Source organism: Gobius niger, assembly GCF_951799975.1.
Source record: "Gobius niger genome assembly, chromosome: 4".
Classification (NCBI taxonomy): domain Eukaryota; kingdom Metazoa; phylum Chordata; class Actinopteri; order Gobiiformes; family Gobiidae; genus Gobius; species Gobius niger.
In genome coordinates, this window is record NC_136855.1 from 28,358,886 (window position 1) to 28,382,387 (window position 23,502).

At 40.9% G+C, this 23,502-nt stretch overlaps 3 protein-coding genes across 3 annotated transcripts; 1 reads left to right on the forward strand and 2 right to left on the reverse strand.

Annotated features, from left to right (window-relative positions):
- Positions 1-2,992: 2,992 nt before the first annotated feature.
- On the forward strand, positions 2,993-7,572 carry larp6a (La ribonucleoprotein 6, translational regulator a). The gene is made up of 3 exons (XM_079555964.1): positions 2,993-3,863; positions 5,042-5,240; positions 5,684-7,572. The coding sequence occupies exons 1-3, from the start codon at positions 3,112-3,114 to the stop codon at positions 6,788-6,790; spliced, it is 2,058 nt and encodes a 685-aa protein (XP_079412090.1). The 5' UTR covers positions 2,993-3,111; the 3' UTR covers positions 6,791-7,572.
- Positions 7,573-12,183: 4,611 nt separating this feature from the next.
- On the reverse strand, positions 12,184-15,613 carry tm2d3 (TM2 domain containing 3). Its single transcript, XM_079555174.1, has 6 exons — positions 15,480-15,613; positions 15,121-15,222; positions 14,072-14,232; positions 13,804-13,978; positions 13,183-13,258; positions 12,184-13,099 (listed from the first exon to the last, which is right to left on the reverse strand). The coding sequence occupies exons 1-6, from the start codon at positions 15,586-15,588 to the stop codon at positions 12,934-12,936; spliced, it is 789 nt and encodes a 262-aa protein (XP_079411300.1). The 5' UTR covers positions 15,589-15,613; the 3' UTR covers positions 12,184-12,933.
- A 646-nt stretch (positions 15,614-16,259) lies between these two features.
- tars3 (threonyl-tRNA synthetase 3) lies at positions 16,260-23,468 on the reverse strand. The gene is made up of 19 exons (XM_079555302.1): positions 23,153-23,468; positions 22,916-22,996; positions 22,626-22,813; positions 22,418-22,541; positions 21,820-21,944; positions 21,542-21,659; positions 21,412-21,476; positions 21,252-21,330; positions 21,015-21,161; positions 20,076-20,174; positions 19,458-19,624; positions 19,215-19,377; positions 18,830-18,967; positions 18,495-18,572; positions 18,317-18,417; positions 17,903-18,007; positions 17,736-17,808; positions 17,553-17,667; positions 16,260-16,510 (listed from the first exon to the last, which is right to left on the reverse strand). The coding sequence occupies exons 1-19, from the start codon at positions 23,462-23,464 to the stop codon at positions 16,362-16,364; spliced, it is 2,427 nt and encodes an 808-aa protein (XP_079411428.1). The 5' UTR covers positions 23,465-23,468; the 3' UTR covers positions 16,260-16,361.
- Between the last annotated feature and the right edge of the window lie 34 nt (positions 23,469-23,502).

Genomic DNA, 23,502 nt, shown 5'->3' on the forward strand with positions numbered 1-23,502 from the left:
ATACAGTTTATGGTTTCAGCTAGTGGCATATCAAAACTGATTCTTCTCTTTTTCATGGTCTGACAGGGGAAGTATTAAGTATTGCAGTATTTTACTTAGCCTACCGGTACTTCTGTGTGACATTTCAAATCGTATGCCAGGCAGCGATTCGCCAATACTGGAGGCATAATTTACCAAGCCTCGCAATTCTGCTTGGACGTTTGCCCCTGTGCTTATATTGATTAATTTGGTTTACTCTGATAACCACAAAATGAACATGATTTGTGTAGTGTCTTATTATAAACAGCACAATATGAACTGTTGCAGAGGGAACACAAGTCCAAATTGAAAGAGACATCCCACACACTGCCTGTCACAAGCTATTCATGAAGCACAAGCTGACACATAAGGGATGTGCTCATTGGGACTTGTGTGACAAGCCCAACATACATTGACTGTTGTATAATTATATTGTTTGAGCACATATACAATTAATTGAAAAATTATGTGTTGTGCAAGCATCGTCTGTGTTTTATAGGGTATAACATAATAATAATAATAATAATAATAATAATAATAATAATAATAATAATAATAATAATAATAATAATAATAATATTAATGAATATAATAGTAAAAACAATAGTATCCTGAAAATAATACTGTACATGTTGTGAAACTCTTTGTATTTAACATTTTTGCATATTTGTTATTCCCTTTTAAAATATTGCTTTGTACCCAAACTGGCTGGAGCGCTGCATAGCATGTGGTGCAGAGTATGAGTCACAGACCACCACTAGCTGTGAGGCCAGCTTGCTGGTGGGGCGGAGTAAAGACATGTCATGCCAGGCTGACAATGGGCAACAATAAGAGTGATTTACAGTGCAATCATAATCAAGGCCGAAATCAAAATGTAGCCTCCACTACATGAAAATACAGGTCACTGGAGTCGTGTCCTACAATGCCAATGTTGTAATCTGTAGGCCAGGGGTTCCCAAACTGTGGTAGTGTCGTGGCACATGAGCTTTTTCAGGTGAATCCGAATCAGCAAATAGCAATTTTATACTATATTCATTAGAGATGTTTTGTGTATACTTTAAATATGCATTTAGTTAGATGTTGTTTCCTGGTTTATGGTTCCAACCCAGTTTAGTCCAATTTTAGTCTATTTTAGACCATATTTAGACCTGGTTAGAACCTGATTGTATCTTGGCCTAGTGGTACTGGGGAAGTCAAACATTTATGAGGTGGCATTGTGAAAAGTTTGACAACCACTAGTCTATATGCCTATTCATAGATTAACATGTTTACGGCAGCCTGCTTTGCTACAATAGATCAAGTTAACAATAAGCCCCAAAATTAGACACAGCACTTGACATTTATCAGTTACAAAGTTATCAGTAGATTGAAATTGAAATTACATACTGCAAATTGAGTGGCAATTCAAAGAGTAACATTGCATATTGACGACCATGATGGAGTACTGTTCACACACACACACCGACCAGGGACAGGGACAGGAAATGTTGAAGTGAGTCCCTTTTTATGTTCATTTCCAATCTGGTTTTAGCCAAAGGCTCAGACAACATTCAGGTATGGGGCTCATTCTGCTTTCTGCTTTTTCATAATGTTGTGAGTCATGGATGTAGCACTGTGGCACAGCGGTTAGCGCTCGTGCCTCACAGCTCGAAGGTCCCAGGTTTGATTCCCACCTGGACGGGGCCTTTCTGTGTGGAGTTTGCATGTTCTCCCAGTGTCTGCATAGGTTATAAAAAAAACATGTGTGCCAGACAGCCGTTTCTGGCCACCAGCCTGGCTCCACATCATGGAGATGGGTCCCTGAGCACCAGCCCACACTGGCAGCTCACTGCTCCTAGGCAAGGCAAGGCAAGTTTATTTGTATGGCACATTTCATGTACATGACAACTCAATGTGCCTCACAGTAACACCAAACATAGTAAAAATAGAATAAAAAGCATTAAAAACACAATAAAAAGCTTCCCATGCGACACTGAGGATGGGTAACTGCAACAAATTTCTCTACAGAGATAAATAAAGTATAACTTAACTTAGAGGGGCTTGGAGGGGTTAGGGGCTACTAGTGCCACCGCGCCATCGCACCCAGGATGGCTTAAAACTCATTGTATTGAATGGCATTTAACATCCCAGAGCTGAGCTGTTTCATCACAAACTGAAATTGTGTCTTCTTTCAACTCAGCAATCTCACTTACACCAGCAGAGGTGGAGAAAGCAAGTAAAGTGCAGAAAATTTGGTCCAAGTTTCAGTCAGTGCAGGCTTCAACTTGTGAAACTTTGAGCAGCTTGTCCTACCTCTAAAACATCTCCTTTTTCATGAAAATGTCATCCTTCTTCCAAGCATGGGTCAGAGGCTTGAGAGTTCTGTGCAGTATCTTTGCTGTTCCTTGCACTGCACTTTCTGGACCGAGATGTCTGATATATTTCCTGGGATCTGCTGTAGCCACTCCTCCAGTTTGGGGGCTACTGCCCCGAGTGCCCCAATGACTATAGGCACCACTGACGCCTTCACCCTCCAGGCCTTGTCTAGCTCTTCTCTGAGCCCCGGTATTTCTGTAGTTTCTCATGTTCCTTATTCCTGATGTTGCAATCACTTGGTATTGCTATGTCAACCACAACCACTTTCCTCTGCTCTTTGTCCACCACCACCACAATGACCGGTTGGTTCACCTTAACCATTCTGTTTGCCTGTATCTGAAATCTCACAGGATCTTGGTGTGTGAGTGTGTTAAATATATATACACATACAACGTATAGTACATCTTTATATATTACCTGGAGCAGGCCTGTAGGTTCATAAGAAATGTATATAGAGATGTAAGAAAGAGACCAAGGGACACCATACGTGTGCTCTGGACCCTGATTTGGGCCCCGGCCCACCTATTGGTGATCACTGCCTTAAGCACTCCCTCCTCCCCCCAGACGTTTGAAGACTATTATCCAATTAGCAGCGTTGGGGAAGTGGTGGTGGCCCATGGCACAATGGTTTCCCCAATTAAATGGTAACACGTGCAGTTAGTTGCCTACTTAGAGGCATTGAAATGTTCACCCGTGCCGTCACATGAAAAGAAAATAGTGTGGGGATAAGCAGACAAAATGCACGCCTTGGTTAATGTATTTATGCGCTGCCTCTCTTTCCTTTTACCTCCCTCTTGGCTTTGTGTCAGTTCCTGCTTGTGGGCTGGGAATGCGTGCGAGAAGACCAATCCTGAAGCTCGCCTCAACAGCAGAAAGCCTCTTACATATGAGGAAGTAAAAACGGCAGAAGCAGCGGCGGCGGTGGCAGTAGAAGCACACGGAGGCTCTAGTCCACCCCCGTCGCTAACACCAGGTCCAGGCTGTATCTCGCTGGCTGCTACAAGCCCCACTATTCTTCAGGGCCCTGCCTCGGGTCGGATTTGGATCAGGGGTTTCTGGCGAGCCGTGGAGCGCGTCTTCGGAGCCCCGTGGGTCTTTTTCCGCCATAACTGGTGCCAAAACAAGAAACATTGCGCCCCGTATCCTGTGCGCTCTTTCGACTTTATCGAGGGACCAGGCTTTCAAGGGACTGCTGCTGCCGCCACTACAAGCCAAAGAGTCAAGGAGATCTATGAAAGCACCTTGTCATACTTCAAGAACATGAGTGGCTCTGTGGGCATCCACAAGATGAAGACATCGACGTGCATTTCAGACGGAGTCGATGAGGTAATCACGGTGGATCAGCTCTCACAGGAGATGGGGACCGTGACGATAACTGTGGCCATTCAAGCTGCGGAGGACGAGGAGCCGGAGGAACTGTCATCCAACAATATTGACATCCTCGGGGGCAGCTGTAGTGAAGACGAAATGGGAAGGCATGACAAATCCAGGTCTGAGTAACAAGCCACCTTTATTCGCCTTCTTTGATTTACCAATGCAATGAGAGATTGAATCACTTTCTGGGATTAACGCGTGAAGTTGGTGCTTTAAAAACACGTTTACAAGGGTTGTGATGCTGTGATTATTTACTCTGGTACGCTTTTGGCTCGTATCTATATTAGACCACATAAGGTACATAACTTGAAATAGCCTAGACACACAAACCACCTTGCCCCTTATTGTTCACCCCTGTGTTTAGTGAGCCACCTGTAGCAGCATCCCGTTAAAGCCAGACACCTGGGAGATGGGCTAAGGATTGCACCTTCACTTTAATCTAATTCCCTACGTCAGGGCTGCTATATTTATCCTGTGTCCTATAGGGCAAGTTCCTGCTCAGACGTGTGCAAAGAGTGAGTCAGTGATTGAAAGGCCATTGGGGAAAATGCATCGCCACTGTCCCTCCTTTCTTATAGCCATTGTTTTAGTTTATTTGTAGGTCACAACCACGCTTTGGCACAAGAAGAGAAGTAGCACACATGCTGTGTAACTCAAACCTAGTAGGCACACAGGAAGCCAACAGGGAAAGGAAATACGTAAGCAAAGTCTCATGTGACTTGTGTTATTGCAAACAATGGTGTGTTTCTAGACATCTGAACTAAACAAAAAAAGTCAGCTGTCTGGGGTACAATATTTCCATGTCTTGTGCACTCTAATCCCATACACATCTTTTTCTGTGGCTTTGAATGCCTGTAGTAAGCTGCACCTGATGTCCTGAGCGGCTTTGTGCCAATAGTGTGCAGTAAACTGTGGGTGTATATGAGTTTTGGGTGGGGGTGTGATGAGTCATCCACAACATTTCATTCAGACCCACTCTCTAATCTGCAAAGCTTCTTGACTCGAATGGTGCTCTCCACCTTCACGCAGGTATCTCTCAGATAGTTATTTCAGTATTGCTAACAGTGGAATAGGCACTATTGTCTGTGGCAGTGAAAGATTGTATGGATGTCAAATCAAATGTACAGGTTTAGGCAGGTCACTGTAGTCAATGACCTGAGCAGCATCAATAACCGTAACACTGTACACTAAATGCTTTGTACAATGAAGTGTAGCAACTGTGAATCCGAATAAATGCTGTGTGAGGAGTAGACTTTGCTCTGTTCTGACTCCTGCGTGTTGTCTTCCCACACAGTGGAGCTGGGACCAGTGGAGGTGAACTGGAGGAGGAGAGCTGGCAGCCCCCGGACCCAGAACTCATCCACAAGTTGGTTGCTCAGATTGAATACTACCTATCTGATGAGAACCTAGAACATGATGCCTTTCTTCTAAAACATGTGCGACGTAACAAACTGGGATTCGTCAGTGTCAAGTTGCTCACCTCGTTCAAAAAGGTAACCACAATTTATGCAGCTGTACAGTACCTAGACAATAAAAACAATATATAGATAAGAATTATAAACTTAAAAGCCAAGGAGTGTCAAGTACATCATCATTATGAAGTAGCATTGACAACAAATTGCATTTTAATCTAAAGATTAAAATCTAAAATAATCAAAATCTAAAATAAGTCATAACTGTTTATTTCTGTTCTCAATTGTTTCATTGTCACCCTCCACAATAGACTCCAATGTTTTCATAACCCTATGGTTATGCATTAACCATTAGCAAATGTTGTCATTGGTTTAGTCACATTTAGTCATTCGAGCAATCTGGCCAAAATGATGTAAACCTATTCTTATTAGGAATGGTTTGAGGTCAGCATCATAGAGGGTATGTGAGGAACAAACATTATGGAAATTAGCTTTTACTATTTTTTTGCGATATGTGTTTGCAGGTAAAGCACTTGACTCGTGACTGGAGAACAACTGCTTATGCTCTGAGACATTCCAACCTACTGGAGTTGAATGATGAAGGGCGCAAAGTGCGCCGTAAGTCCGCGGTTCCTGTCTTTGCCAGTGAGTCTCTGCCAAGCCGCATGCTACTTTTAAGTGATTTGCAGAGGTGGCCAGAACTGGCTGGACTGACTGGGACCACAAAAGAAAACGGAGGCAGCGAGGGGGGTGCTGCACAGCAGGAGCAGCTAATGAAGTTATTACTTAAAGCTTTTGGAACTTACGGAGCTATAGCCTCTGTCAGAGTCCTGAAACCTGGAAAAGACCTGCCTGCAGATTTGAAGAGGTTAAGTGGTCGCTACTCCCAGCTTGGCACTGAGGAATGTGCTATTGTTGAGTTTGAGGAAGTGGAGGCTGCTGTCAAAGCTAACGAAGCTGTGGGATGCGAGGATGGAGGGACTAGTTCTCTTGGTTTAAAAGTTGTCCTCATTGGCACTAAGCCACCAAAGAAAAAAGTGCCAAAAGAGCGGCCGCGTGAAGAGGGAGGAATGCGCAAAAGTCGTTCTCTCAATAGCAGAGTCAGAGAGCTCCAGTACCATGGAGACGACTCGGCCTGCAGCTCATCAGAAACTGAGAGTAATCCCACGTCACCCAGGCTTGGCAGAAAGTCCTTATCTTGTAACAAGCTCAGTCCCACCACGGCAGGCATCAGCTTTCAGAACAATCACCTGAGCCCCGGGATGTCCCCACGCAACAGCCCCTGGTCCAGTCCTCGAGCCAGTCCCTGCTCTCAGCGCAAGGCTCAACATTCACACAAATCTCCTCTGGCCAGCGAGGGTCGGCTTAGCCCTGAGGCTGGTCGACGATGGGCAGACTACTCTTCAGACAGTAGCCTCACTCCTTCAGGGAGCCCCTGGGTCCAGCGTAGAAAGCAGGTGGCATCTCAGGAGAGCAGCCCAGTGGGCAGCCCAATGATGGGCCGAAAGATCCAGAACGCCGATGGCCTGCCACCTGGTGTGATGAGACTCCCCAGGGGCCCAGATGGAACGCGTGGCTTTCACTGTGTTACAATTGCAGAGAGAGGAAAGACCGCTGCTACTCAGACCTGATTTTGAGCCTTTTTGCAGCCTTCATTTCTCATTAGAAAAGGTTACGTTGAACTCTTGTTTTTCTTGGCAGTGTCAGTCAACCCCAAGTAAGCAGAATTTGAAACTATGTAGATATATTTTTGTTTTTGAGTTTTCAGTCTTTGTTATATTTTTATACAGCACCCTCTATTAACTTGATAAGATGAGGTGGTTTGTTTGAAGGACCATGAGTTGAATGTATCCGATTATTTGCTCTGAAAGAAGAAAAAAAAACATGCATTGACATTAGATTGTGTTGTTCCCACATTGTCCCTTTTGTCAAGAGAGATTTTTGTTTTTCATCAAGTGTCCTCTCATGACTTTGTGGATGGGGTATGTAGTGTGAGTGTATTTGGCAAAGGCATAGCAGACGAGCAATGTCACCATTTGCCTTTTGTGTATATATGTCGGCTGTGAGTTTACTTTTTACATGCTGTTACACAGTGGCCATTTGCTCCACTGCCTTTTACTTTGGACACACATAATTTGACATTTTTATGACAATTTTAATTTCTAAATGTTAATTATTCATTAGCACTTTGCTGAAGCACCTGGCCCTGTAAGTTTGCATTTGCTCGGCGGGTAACTATTTATTTACATTTTGTTTTTTTAGATATATTTTATTTTTTCTTTGTACATTTTCACCAGTTTAAGCTCACATTGTGGTATGAGGGATCATAGGGAAAAGGTAACTATAGATGCTCTTTTGTTCTTATCTTTGTATAAGAACTGAGGTCTTTGTACAGTGCAAAATCTATTGTACAAATAAATCACTAAAATTGCTATTGTCTTTTTTTTTTTTTTTTTTTTAGATTGGATGATGCTTTTTCATATAATGTAACCAATGACTTGGAGATATTTGTCAGTATGCCAAAACCAAAGCCATTTCTACACTAGGAGAGCACAGTTGGCAGTGAAATGCTGCACAGATGGTTAAGCCTCCTTGGGAAAATAATTCCAGCATGGTAAAATCTTGGCTATTATTTTGGTTTGGGATCCCTTTATATGTCGATATACAAAAAACTATTCTATCAAGAATAAAGCAGAACTCGCACATAATAAATACTGACATTATAAAATTAACACTCTTCAAAGGATTAACACAGCTGAAAGTGCAATTTCAATTTGTTTTCAGGGCATTTTCATGGTGGTTGTTTGGCCAGTGCTGCTGAAAAGCCTCTTCTGACAACCCAACATTTCTCTCAAAGCCACTTCTATTCTATTCACAGGCCTTTGAAAACAGCTTGTGTTCTGCAAAAATGGCATTAACACTTGCACTCTCCCTGTGTTTGTGTTTCTGGCGGGTTTCACGCAAAAGAGGTTTGATAATGGGAAAAAGCTCTCCATTTGTGCCCATCTAGAGTATGTGTGTGAGCAGAAACATTCACCTTGTGTGTGGTTCTGGACCCATGATTACAAATCCAGACCATAAGCGTCTGGTGTCCCATTTGTTCCCACTCAGCTGTTATGTCCAGTGGATTTTTCAAAGTGCCATCGGGTCGCGGATCGCTGTTTTGTCACCACTTTGAAGCACATACATGTTGGGGTTTTAGAATATACATACAATATTGGCTCCACCAGAGGCAGGTTCTACTCAGTTACATTCACTATACATTTGGTACATACTTTTTATTTTATTTATTTAAACCAGGTGACAAGTACATATTTACAGTGAGTGCATACAAGCTGAGGAAAACGGGAATCACAGCGGGGGAGGGATAGAAACAAAGGGGAAAACCAGAATAGTCACAAAAATAATGATAAAATAATAATGAAGTAAATGAAAACAAAACTGAAATACAGGTCCTTCTCAAAAAATTAGCATATTGTGATAAAGTTCATTCTTTTCCATAATGTAATGATAAAAATTAAACTTTCATATATTTTAGATTCAGTGCACACCAACTGAAATATTTCAGGTCTTTTATTGTTTTAAAACTGATGATTTTGGCATACAGCTCATGAAAACCCAAAATTCCTATCTCAAAAAATTAGCATATCATGAAAAAGTTCTCAAAACGAGCTGTTAACCTAATCATCTGAATCAACGTATTAACTCGAAACACCTGCAAAAGATTCCTAAGGCTTTTAAAAACTCCCAGCCTGGTTCATTACTCAAAACTGCAATCATGGGTAAGACTGCCGACCTGACACCACTTTTGAACCAGAAACAGCGGAAGAAGCGCCTGACCTGGGCTACAGAGAAGCAGCACTGGACTGTTGCTCAGTGGTCCAAAGTACTTTTTTCGGATGAAAGCAAATTTTGCATGCCGCTCGTAAATCAAGGTGCCAGAGTCTGGAGGAAGACTGGGGAGAAGGAAATGCCAAAATGCCTGAAGTCCAGTGTCAAGTACCCACAGTCAGTGATGGTCTGGGGTGCCATGTCAGCTGCTGGTGTTGGTCCACTGTGTTTTATCAAGGGCAGGGTCAATGCAGCTAACTATCAGGAGATTTTGGAGCACTTCATGCTTCCATCTGCTGAAAAGCTTTATGGAGATGAAGATTTCATTTTTCAGCACGACCTGGCACCTGCTCACAGTGCCAAAACCACTGGTATTATATATAAGTATTGAGTGCATAACTGAACATAATTATTTGAAGGGTTGACTTTTTTTGTATTAAAAACACTTTTCTTTTATTGGTCGGATGAAATATGCAAATTTTTTGAGATAGGAATTTTGGGTTCTCATGAGCTGTATGCCAAGAGATCATCAGTATTAAAACAATAAAAGACCTGAAATATTTCAGTTGGTGTGCAATGAATCTAAAATATATGAAAGTTTAATTTTTTATCATTACATTATGGAAAAGAATGAACTTTATCACAATATGCTAATTTTTTTTAGAAGGACCTGTATATATGAATTATATACACTAAGTGTGCATGTGTGAGTGTTCAAGGGTGTATATGGAGGGTTTAGGAATATGTCTGTTGTATAGAGAGAGAGGTGAGTATGGGCGGGTCATGTTGAGTAAATGTATTATAGTGCTTTTCTGGACACTCAAAGATGCTTTACATTGCATTATTCATTTACTCTACTTGGTGGTGGTAAGTTCCTATTGTAGCCACAGCTGCCCTGGGGTAGACTGATGGAAGTGAGGCTGCCAATCAGCACCATCTGCCCTTCCGATCACCATCAACCACTCACTTGCACACTACATTCACCCAGGCTTTCCAAGTGTTCCCAAATGGTGTCCATCCCTTCTGAGGTCTGACAGGATCGGGCAGGGTAAAGGTGGTGGTACAAACTTCAGTACAGTGAACAGTACTTCAGTTTTAAAGTAACTGTAGGTAGTTTTCTCACACAATACTTTTTACTTCTGCTTTAGTGACCATATCATGTAGTATAAATACTGCACTGTGCTCGTGCGTAACAAAAAAAGCTTTTTTTGTGACAAGAGCTTCACTTTGACAAAACAGATCAAGATTTGCCTATGCGAAGCATCTTCGCATCTTAAAAGCAATATAAGGTGGCACGTGGGCTGACTGGTTCACTCTCTTGCCTCTCAAGAAGGTCCTGTTTCTGTCCCTGTGTCTGTATGGGTTTCCATATGGGTTTTATGAGATAAAAAATCAGAAAATATAATTATTTTATGTTTTATTTTATTTATGTCACCACTGAAACATAAATCAGACACTCAGAACCACTCGAGTATACAGTACTTGAGTAGCATTTTATCCAAGTACTTTTTTACTCTTACTTAAGCAATTACCGTGGGTCACTACTACTAACAGGTTCCATAATGCTATGCCTGATCACTCTTGGTAAATAAACTAAATCTGACATAAACTAATTGAATGTGGCAAACAGTGCATCCTATGAATAAATGTTCTTCAATAATTGAAGGGGGGGGGGGAATCTAACATCATTATTTAATGCACTGATTCAGTGTTATACGTCATTGCACATTCATAGGGTGCCAACTCTGTTTTCTTAAATATAGACAGTAATTAACAGCACTGCCTCAGGGGCTCCTTAGCAACCATTGAAATGTGAAATAAAAGGAAGCGGTGCGGGGTGGGGGTGGAAAAATGCCCCTTGTCCTGGAGAGTTCACCTGGACGAGTGAAATTCACTGCGGCCACAACCCGTACTTTGAAATGTACAGCTTTGATACAACCAGATTGGATTGTGTAAGCTCAGTGTGAATAAACTTTTGTTCTCTTATTTGCATAATTAGCTGCTCAAAAGCTGGAAGCCATGATTGTGTCTTTCATAGATGATCATCATCTCAACTCCAAATTACAGTTAATTTTTGTAGTATGAATGACTGAAGTAAAGGCAACTAAATTGGATCATTATCATCTTTTTTAAAAAACATTTTTGGACTTTGAAATGATCAAAGAAAATTAAAGGTATTCAAAGGCATTATTTGCCGAGTTGTTATCTGTAATAACTACTGATTTATGGACAAAAGCTTCTGCAGTAATATATTAGTAAGTAGGGCATATAAGATTGTTTAGCCTATGGCAGGTATGGGCAAACTTTTTGATGTAAGAGCCACATTGAGGGTTTCAATGTGGGGTTTGGGTGTTTTAGATGAGTACAATAGACTCATCTTCTAAAAGAGCAATAAAAAAATTGCAGCAGTTATACATTGCCTTTCTTTAGTCCGTTAAAATATCAGTGTTGTTCTTCCTTTTTTGCAAATGCATTTGGGGTTTGATTACTGTATGTTTGTGAGGCAGATGGAAGGGCTAGATGCAGCAGCATTTGACCCCAGGCCTACTTTGCTATAGTTACTGTTTTTATAAGCAAATTCCATGCCAATAATATTGGGAACTTCCCTTGACCCACAAATTATGGCAAATCCTTGCATCAGTTAGTGTGAGGGAGTAGGCAGGCATTCTCATATATATGAAGAAACTGGTGATGTAACTGGTGGAATATGGAGGGTGCAACAGCCTGAACTATGCAGCAGCCAATAGCAAAGTGTCACATCAAATCTTTTAAAAGTAAATCCAGTTGTGTTGATTCACCCTTTTGTTTGAGTTTGATTACCTGGACCTGGATGACTGAGAAACTGCATTGTTTTGTCACATTAAATGTGAGTGGAAGTGTATCTCTCTATCTATAGTGTTACTATACATAATACTACATTACTATATCTTTGAGCCTTTTTTGTACGTCTGTTTTTTTTCGTTTCACATGCTAGCCGGATAGTGTCCTCACAACACTCTGTTGTGAAAAAACAAGCAGCTGTGAAAATAACTGCCAGTTATGGAGAAGTACTTTCAAAGACAGCCTTACATGACCGACATAAGAAAAAGCTTATAGCTACACTTTTGTCCCCTTTACCGCAATACCTACAGCAAAATAATGTATTAATAACCTGTAACAGTATGTATTTCAAGTTTTTACTTGTATAAATTAAAAGATACAGCAATACAAATTTGGACACAAACAAAATGCATGTACATAACAGAGTGCACGTAATTGAGAAGCATCTTTAAATTTTCCTTTTCGTACATAGTATAAGCATTTAAGTAGAGTATTCAAAGTCTATGCCACATCTCAGAATAACGCCAAAGAACTGCCGCCAGGAGGAAATTGTAAGGAAAACGCTTGGCTTTAAGGTGCAAACTTGTCTCCTTGAGCTCAGCAGGACACCAACCCTATCTAGAGTGAGTGAGCCTATTAAGTTCAATCTAACAGACAGACACATATTGACTGCTTCTCAGTCTCCCAGTGGTGAAGCCCAACATTTTTCTCTAAGGTGGTCAGGAAGGAGGGGGTTGGGGAATGGGGCTTCAGTGCCTTGTATCCCCAATTAATTACATATAACAATGAGTTGTAGGTTTTCAGACATCCTGGATGGGGTGGCACTTGGAGTAGCCAGTCAAATTCAGTGCAGTGCCACGCCAGGCCCTTTCTCAAGCTTCGCCCCAACTTCCTGCACAGTTCCATCTACGTAGTGATGGAGATCAATCCGTTACTTGTGTGGGTAGTTATCGTTGAGGCGATGAGCTTCCTGCCTGAGAGCAGATGGGATGAGGACGTGTTGCACAGCAAGCTTGGGCAGGCAAACGTGCTAAGATCACAGCATCTTAAGTCTTGAAGATGGTGAAACCGTCAGAGGCAGGAAAGGGGCCAGAGCTCCTAACCATGTTTCCAAAGCTATGCTTCAGATGTACAGAGAACCATCAGCAGGACCCACATAACCAACACCAATTAGAAGAACATCTATTAATGTCCAAATACCCAGGCCTCCAAAACTGAACAGTTTGCCCAAACCCTCTCTCCACTGACCTAGATAAAACCGGTCAGCCCCAAATCCTCCAAGTGTAATGCTGTAAAAATAGATCAGACATTGAGGTTACAGTGAAATGACAGAAACATTTCTTTTCATTTCAATATGAGATAAAGGCCATACCTCAGAGCTAATGCCGTTGACCATTTGTATCCTCCCGTCCAGTTACAAAATAATCGTTTCTGAAAATGTCTTTTACCTTAAAACACACACAAAAAAAATTTAATGCCCAATTCAAAAAACACAAACATGTAACCAATAGTTAAAGGCACAATACAAAACATGCTCCTAATGATCAGCTACACACAGAAAGTGATATATTATGCAGTGGGAAATCAAAGGATGGAATTGGATGAGGACCTAACTTATTTAAATCTCATATTTGGCTGCCTTTAGTCAATATCTCAAGACAGAACTTAGAAGAGGTGAGCCGCTCACAGCAAAGACATTCTCAGGGGCTTGTCCTGCTGTCTCACTTTTTAATAAAGTAAATGCTTGTATTTTATTCTACTTATTGGGTAAAATGTTACACGGTGTGGCCTTCATCATATTTTTTTTTTGACCATTTGAGTTCCACAAAATCCTACATAGGAGAAGAGTTAAGCACAGTAAGCAAAGAAAATAGATACATGCGCAGATAAATAAGTAAATAGAAAAATAAATAACGTGGATATAACTAAACTAAACATTTTATAGTCAAAGCTCATTGATGATTTGTTTAGTAAATATAATTTTCTACAGTACCTAAGCAATGTACATGATCCAAAACATTGCAAGTGGCGTTGTAGCGCTTCCTTGGACAGGACACAGTCATACAGCTCGTGGAGTTAGAACAGCGGTAAAGTGACGGATCCAGTTGCCAGCAGAATTGACAGGTTATGGCCAGAGAGAAGTTGGTTTGCTGGTGTCCTGTCGCATTCTGAACAGGCAGAATTACACGTTAGTCACCGGCTATGCAAGTTGCAAGAGCTTATGATGAAAAATTAAAACAATTATATAAAAATGTACACACAGTACAGTGGACGCCCTTTTTAGGTCTACAGGTGAAGGAGGCTGGTTTTCCATACGTGCAGTTGTGTTGGTAGTTACAGGAAATACAATCAGCTGCCAGACGATTACAGGCATCACCACTTGGACACTTTGCCATGTAGCCTTCTTCTTCCACAGATGATACTGGCAGATAAAAAGTGAACAAAATATTTACATTTCGGAACTCGATAGAGACATTGAGGTTTACACAGGGGTGGACTGGCCATATGTGCATTCTGAAGGAGCACATGACAGTGGCCATTCCGGAGGACAGAGAGGGTGCAGCCACACAATTTAATGCATTCTCTACCTACAGCTGAATGAAAAGGAGACCGTGCCGTTGCTCAGAGCACGCCGGTTACGCAGGTAGACCTGCAAAGCGACCAAGGACACGGTGGCGGTGAGTGAGGAGAGGGAGACTAAAACATGAAGAGCACAATTTACGTGAAATACACACAATGGCAGTGTGCATTTGCGGGAGCTGGGATTCGAACCCACAACATTCTTATCACGAGACGACCCGCTCTACCATGAGTGCCACCGTCTCTCTGGTTCGGTTCGGCTCTCCTCCCTTATGGACTTATTACATTATTCTGATCCAGCAGCTCATTTGGCAGTGAACTAGGCATGCATTTTCACACATGTACAACGCATTTCATCCAGACCCAGGCTACATAAAAGACTGTTGTGTACAATTACTCATTGTAGAAAGGACCGGCTGAAATATCTAAATCTATATCTATACAGTATATCTATACAGTATATCTATATCTATATCTATATCTATATCTATATATATATATATTATCATTTGAAATGCACCAGAATGCAGGAAATCACATCTAAATGCCAAAATAATTCCCGGGGCATGACCATAGACATGACCACTTGGGTCCCCCTCAACACACCAAACCAAAGGTATGGCCCCTGAATGCAATACCATTGGTGTTGGTCAGCAAAGTCCAAGGCTGTTTTTTTAGCCCCAGTCCGCCCCTGGATTTAGCTCAGCCCTTTCAATCAGTATTTTCATACCTGATGCTGCTGCGGGCACCACTGGACTGGTGAACACAGGGCCGTGCTGAGCATCTCTAGCGTAAGGTTGCTCTGGACCAACATGCGAAGACCTCAAATATCCTGTCAGGTAAACAGAAAATATGACACAAATGAAGCACAATGAGAACACTTTAGATAAAGGCGTCGTAAAGGGTACTTTCAGACAGAATAAAAATCGTGTGTCATGATATTAACATGATACACACAAATAGCAGGGTAGCTTAGAGCAGTTCGTATTTATTTCTATGGGAAACATAGCTTAAGCTAGGGTAAGCTAACAACCATGCTAACCACACTGTAACGAGACAATAACCGAAACTTTTTTTTAAATTAAAAACGCACTGACATACCATGCGCACATTGTACAACTAGATCCATGAGTAATAGCGCAACTAGTCCGACGGTTTTGCTGCATCGTCCCCGGTCCGGTTTCTGACCAAGAGCCATTGTTGTTGATACAGCAGCGCACCCGCTGCCAGGCAGGAAGTCACTGTGCTGCATTCACGGGAAGCACGAAAAATATCCATCTTATGCAAACAGGACTTAAAACAAAAATTCCACCGCTTTTTGTTTTATCACGTATCAAAATACTGCATTACGATTAAAAAAAAAAAGGAGAAAAAGTCAGTTTATCCTAAAAATAAACGACCCACTCAATGACAATATCTTAACACCAGTCTCAGTGCAATCATAAATACACTTCAAAGCTCAAATGTAAAGCCACAAATCTGTTAATATTGAAGTAAAAAAAAGCATATTCACATTATGGCTACTAAATTTCAAGACGAAGTAAATATATTTTATTTTTTATTTAAAGTGCATTATGCAACTTTTATGTGAAAATGATATCTGTGCGTATTTGAACTTGTAGTGACCCAGATGCTGTACGAGTGGTCAGCATGGCACCTTCACTTTCCATCCTGGTGGTTTTTAGGAGGCTCCAGGATCAATTAGAAGGCTTTCACTGCTGACGGACCCTCCAGAAAACCTACAAAATAATCCTGGAGCATTGTAGAGCAGAAATTTGCATAATGAACCTTTAAGTAGGCAAATCACTCACTTACATGTCCGACAAACAATCACAAGATCACTTACCATTTATTTATTTGGCCAATGCACACAAACTTGAGCCAAGTTCTTTTAAATTGAGTAAATAATCATTCAGTATCAACTTGAATTTCAATACATATCTCATAAACACAAGTTTATTTTAAAATTCATCAAAAATCCTCTTCGGCGTTTCGACAGCGGGTTTGTTTGAGCAATGTCAGGCGACCCAGAACCTCTGCTACTGACATCTCTCCATGGACCTTGTTGTCCCTTGTGCGCACATTGACACCGTTAGTCATCTTCTCTTTCTCTCCAACCACTGCCAAGACAAGGGCAATATAAACAGCTTGTCATTGGCTGCAGTACAATTTATAACAGCAGCATGCCAGGGTGGTGCTATGTACAGATTTATTTATGAATGTGCCACTTTTTGATGTTTGTGTTGTTGTTTTTAAGATGTTAGCGGTATCAACGTAGTGCTTATAGTGATTGTACAGAAAACAGAATGCAGCTTTTGATTGCAGATTGATCATGTGGTGCAAACATAACAATCTGGTCCTGATTGTAGAATAAACTAAAGAGCTCATTATAGACTTCAGGAAGCAGAAATCACCTCATACGCCTGTCCATGTTAATAGCACTCCTTTAATTTTAAGTTTCTGGGCATTCATATTTGTGAAACTCTCTCCTGGTCTCTTCACATCAGCTGTGCAATTAAGAAAGCTCAGCAGAGACTATATTTTTTAAGGTGTCTCAAGCAATATGAATTGTCAAAAAAAGAGACACTCAATTTTTTACAGATGTATGATTGAAAGTGCTTTGACAGGAAGTTTGTTGGTGTGGTTTGGTAATGTCACATCACATGACCAGATACCTCATACCTCAGATAAAGGACTTGTACGGTAAAAGCTGTGAGAAAAAGGCTCTCAGTATAATGGGGGACCCGAGCCATCCTGCACATTCCCTCTTCTCCTACCTACCTTCGGGTAGACGTCTGCGGAGCCTCAAAACTCAGAAATCTCGTTTCACAGATGAGGCTCATAAACATCAGCCTTAAGGAGAGCTGAGGTTTCTATGCTTTTTATGGCTCAATGTTGTGTTGTTTTGATGTTTTTATATGTAGATTAGCGCCAGGGCAAAACTCTTTTCATTGCTTTTGCTACCCTGTGCTTGATGCAAATAAACGTGAACAAACTTGAACAAAACAGAACTCTGCACAGCTTGAGTCCATTTCAAGTGTCTAAAGAGAGTCTTACAATGCCAAAGTAATGCCGTAGCCTGCGTCTAAGGTGGTGATTGCAAATGGACTGAACCACATAATCAGAAATCAGTTGGCCTTTGTACAGCAAAGTATAACTTACCAAGGATAAAGTTATATTGGGCCAACTGAGCATTACGGATTTTCTTGTTGAGAAGGCAACCAGAGTCCAAATCAGCATCTGCATTGAAACCGGCCTCTGTGAACTGTTTACACACCTGCAGAAAAAAAGTAGCCATGAAAAAGGTAATAGAATTCAAATACTACATAGAACATGACATTTTACCATTTTTGCATAATCCTCCAAGGATGGATTTACAGGTACCAACATCACCTGACGAGGAGAGAGCCACAGTGGCCTGAAGAAAGCATACACTTTATTATATCAATCTGACAAAGGAATGTTTAAAAAAAAAAAAAAAAAAGAATGAAGCAAATACGTATTGAACTTACCACTTCCCTGCATAATTTTCTGTTAGAATGGCAATCATCCTCTCAACTGATCCCAAAATGGCACGATGAATAATAACAGGTCTGGCTTTGTCATCTCCATCTTTTCTGTTCGTAAAAAATACATTTCTTTTTTTAATCTGAAATTGAAAAGTGTTTCACTTTTCACACATACTCTTTGCTTCTTTGCAGTGATCACAGTTGCTGAATGAAGATACTATTCTAATAAAAACACACCCTTTCCAGTTCCAGTGATGAATAGCATCTCTCCTGAAGTGAAATTTGCATACAACTCTTTTGTTTCACCAAAATACCTTGTTGCATAGAGCACATAGTTGTGTTGTTCTTCACTAGGGATTTTGTCTATGCACTACCAAATTAAACACACCAGTACAAAGTTTATCAACACTCACTCACCCAACAAACGTCAGGTTGAAGCGAATAGGCAGCTGGAAGTCCAGCTGAATGGTTGCGCACTGATGATAGCGTCCAATTGCATCTTTGATTTTTATGTCAATCTGTAAGGAAGAAAAATGTCAGGTCCTTCAAACCATTTAAATGAATTGGAATTATCAAAGATTGAAAGAGTACTAACTTTGGGACCATAAAAAGCACCATCTCCAGGGTTTAGTTTCCATGGCTCCCCGAACTCATTCAGGCTGTTCTCCAGTTGCTGATATATGAAAAGCATCACTTTGTTATATCATCTTTTTTCATCTTCATCCAATAAATCAATTATTTCAGCTAGGTGGTCAGTCTTCATATGTAAATTAATCATTTCACTCTGCGGTGCTTCCATTGCTCTTGCTCTCCACTGTTTATATTTCAAAAGTAAAATAAAAAACTTTCTCCCACTTCCCTAATTCCCAATAATAAAACGAGTGGAATTCATAGGGAGAGATAGAAAAATATTGAAGAAATGAAACACACCTTCTCCGCTTGGTTCCACACAGAAATGTCACCAAGATATTTTTCAGGACGAGTGGAAAGGTCGAGTTGGAAGGAGAATCCAAACACATCATACACACAGCGGAGGAAGTCCAGGCATTCCTTCATCTCTCCCTCAATCTAAAAACAACAACAATGTAAAGTAAATTAAAAGTGTTGTTGGATATGACAAATAAATTATACATTTCGTTAGAGAGTGATTTAATGTTATCCTCTAACACATTTGAACTCATTTGCAAGTACGGCAGAGGCTCGATCACAGCTCTGAACGGAGCACACAGTTGACTATGTCAGAAATCTGCCACCACTGAGTGTAAAGAATGCGATGTGCGCTACTTTCAGTTCTGAGAAAAAAATATTATATGACCTGCTCCATTGTGCAGAAAATGTGAGCATCATCCTGCTGGAAGCGGCGCACTCTAGTCAGTCCCGTGAGCGCTCCTGAGAGCTCATTTCTGTGAAGGACTCCAAAATCTGCCAGTCTTAAAGGAAGTTCTCTCCATGAGCGAGGTCTGTGGCCAAACATGAGGCTAGGGACACAAACAGAAGAAATGCATCAAAATCACAGTTGATTATTTAACCAACGATAAAAATCTGCAAGAAAATTCACCAGTGTCCGGGGCAGTTCATCGGCTTGAGTGCAAACACCTCTTCTTCCACAGGAAAAGAAAACATGTTTTCACTGTAGTGTTGCCAGTGGCCAGATGTTTCCCACAGTTTGCTGTTGTATATGTTGGGGGAAGCAACCTCTTGAAAACCTCTTTGCCAATATTCACCCTTAAAAAAACAAATGACAAGACCATTTACGTAATACTTTACATGTGGTTTTAGCATTGGACTATTCTGCACATCCGCAATCATAAAAACCTTCATAGCAAAAAGCAATGGACACCACAGTCACTTTCAACACACCATGATGACAGATTGGAGAGGCACGCTAATGATCTTGCACCTTCTCTGTAATGTATGTGAGGTCTGCTTGATTTGGCCGTGCTTGTACTGTGAAACTGCATCACATGTACTACAGCCAAATAAACTACCAGCAATTTAATTGACAAGAAAGTTTGCTAGATCCTATGGTCTACTAAATGCAGCTCACAAAGCTACCATGTCATGGAAATGTATTCTAGCCAGTCAGTGTATTTGAAAGCAAACTGAAAATAAATAACAAGGACACATTTATGAGCACTGGTGGTGGTGATATACTGTAGAAGAAGAGAAGACATACCCTGATAAAGTCGGTTAATGTATTGTAGATGTATGCGCCACGTGGCATAAAGAAGCAACTGCCAGGACTGAGATCGTGAAAGAAGAAAAGTTCTTGGTCCTGCAAAAAGAAACAGAAAGATGGTCTAACAAGCTCACACATCCTCGACCCACTCCACTGGTACATCAAGGAATAAGAATCTCCAGCTGCACAGCGAGGGGTGGATCTATTATCCACACATCTGACAACCATGGTCTGTTAATATCCGACAGATGAAAGCTTGAATAAGTCAGGCAGGGTTTTGTCATATGATGAAAAAGAATAGTCTACAAAAAGAGCTTTCAGAGATTCTGTGCTTGAATTAATATGCAGGTACTATGGAATAAAGATCAAGCATAAATAGTCTGCTATGCTAGAATGCATTTAAACTGTGGGACTATTGAAATTATTACATACAATCAATTTCACAATATAGGACAGATTACACAAATTATTTAAATAAAATGATTGATAAGTGGGCCATATTTGGTGCACTTGCCAAGTACTGTCAAGCTGATGGTTTCACAGCAACATTATGTCTGAAGTGCCCATTGTGGACCTTTGTTTACTACTCTTTCTGAGACATGGTTGCTTTGAATGTGAGAAGAGGGAGGCAGAAGGGATGCTAAGATGAATAGATGCTGTTCTAAATGTTGATGGGCAATGTTCTAGTGCCCTCTAGTGCATTTAGACAGAAACATCCATTTCAAAATGCCTTGATTAGCTAAATGTAGCAACATGAAGCCAATCTGCTATGAAAATGGAAAGACTGACTCATTCACCAAATCAAGACAAGTACCCAAAGATTCAAGTCATTTTAGCACCCACTAACATGATCCATCTGTGTTGTTGGCCATAAATAGTACTCGGGTCTCACGTTGCATCTCAGTGGATTTAACAGCACTGCCTACACTTACGTACTTTGCCAATTTTGCGATGGTCTCTATTCTTGGCCTCCTCTTGAAACCGCTCCCACTCTTTCAACATTTTTGAATCTGGGAAAGAAATGCCATAGATCCTCTGTAGTGTTTCCATGTCAGCGCGTCCTTCCCAATATGTCGAAGAGTTCTGATGGACATTTATAAAACAAGAAAAATAGCAGTCAGAGACGAGATCCAAATCCAGTACATTTCAAATGCATTCAATGGCAATACATACCTTATAGATTTTCATAGCTTTTATTTTGCCTGTGTGTCTAACATGAGGACCTCTACAGAGGTCAATTAAGGGTCCACATCTGACACAAAACAGAAGAATGCATGACAATTTACAAACCCAGACCAATTGCCACACATTTTAAAATATTCCCTCTAAATACCTGTAGACTGTAGTAGTTGGGGTAGTTACTTTCTCATTCAGAATCCGGCACTTAAACTTGTTGTACTGTAAATGCAGTTACAGTTACACATTGTTTACGTGGTTTATGAAATCCCCTTGTTTTACACTACCTTGAACATTTTCAGCAGAGTCTCCTTGCTAACTTCCAGTCTTTCGAATGGTTGCTTTTCCTTTATTACAGCCTTGCACAATATTTCCAGATCCCCAAACTCAGAACTCGATATTCCCCTAATAATGTAAAAGACAAACATTTAATGTGTGTGTTGACTATTGGCATATCCATAGAACAATCATGTACTTTGATTGGATTGTAAAACAAATACCTAATAGAAAATTACACATTAATATGGTACAAGAAAATCTCAATAGAAGATGAGACTGTACTCACTTTTGTCCATCCAGATACATGTCATAGTAAAAACCGTTTTCAATAGGTGGTCCATAACATAAGCAGCCCCCGTAGAAGTTCTCCATAGCCTCTCCAAGGATGTGTGCACTTGAGTGCCAGTAAACCTGGCAAATATGACACATACAGCTTTTTTTTTAGTACAAACAACTTGTATAAATAAATGTTCAAACAAACTGGTGGGACTGGGACGATACACTTTTGTCATGATCAGATATGTATCACTATACTTGGGGCCCGACCTGATACGAATTGCGATACAGCAATTATGGCAGGTAATATGGCTTACTTTAAAATGTGTAAAAAGTAGTTTATAAACCACATGCAATTTGACATTTATTGAGGTGATAAGATTGAAAAGTGCATTAACAAAAAATGTAACAAAGTGCGGTGTAACCGTTACTGAACAACAAAGGAGTGCATAAGAAAAATGCCTCCAAAACTTAAAAGTATTGCAATACTTGGTATTGCAGCAAAAAGTATTGCAATCTGATCTGATATTTTGTCCCAGCCCAACAAACTGGTATTAAACATTTTCAGACAGTGCTCAGTTGCACAGAAGGTAGGCTTTTTGACTCACGGCCTGAGCATCATCATTGTCAAAGCGGAGAATCTCAAGAGAGCAGTCCTTTTCAAGTGGCCGGTCCAAGTCCCAAAGCTCGCCATTCACCCGAGAAATGACAGCATTATCAGCCAAACCTTGGCTAAACACAGAATTGCACAATGTGAGTATATGCAATATCAAATGCTTTATTGAAAAGAAAAAAATAGTATTAAAAAGAACAAACCTGATTTCAGCAGCTAATTGATATGGAGTTGTGACCCATGCTTTGCCTGCCACTTTACGACCATCTGGAAGCTCCACTGTGATGGGATTGCTGTCTGCAGCTTTCATAGCTAGCAAGGCATCGCTCTCTCTCTTGAGCTCCTCATAAAGGCTAAGACGATCATTTATATACACTGGACATGGCTTATGCTGCCCAAGTAAAGAAAATTATAGGTGATAATTTGACATGAGTATACAACTTTTAGTAGCCTATAATAGGTGCGCATTCTGGTAATGTTTTATTCATTTTACCTCTTTCACACCTCCAGCCACATTTTCCTGTTTCTTCTTTTCTTTATTGACAGCATTTGACTTTATCTCTCCAGTTGATGCCTGCTGTGGACAGTCATACAGTTCATATTTGTCAATTACAAAAATCTGTACTACTTCACACACACATATATAGCCACGAGTAGTACAATGAAATGTTCAGTTTTGACAAGTCCACTCTACAATCTATCTTTCCACTATATTAAGGCTGTTTTCCACCTTTTTATTGGCTGGTCTCTGTAGCTGGTCTGGGTTACAGGCCTTCTTGGGAGCTGTGTCACACTTTGCCGCTGGCTTTCTTCCCCCCTGCTCCTGCTGCTGCTCCGCCTGCAGCCCGCGGCGGAGGTGCACTAGCCGGTATTTAAGCTTCTCGTTTTCGGTCCGCAGGGTCTCCAGCGCAGGCGAAGCAGTGTCTATACTGTTCGCACAAGAACCTTGGCTCAACACATCACGGAGATTAGTTATTTCCCGAGTCAGAGCTTGAATTTGGTCCTCCTGAGTGGCCAAGCGTGCGGCTAAGAGCTCCGCCATGTTTAAATGATCAACGGGCTTCTTCTTCTGTGGAGACA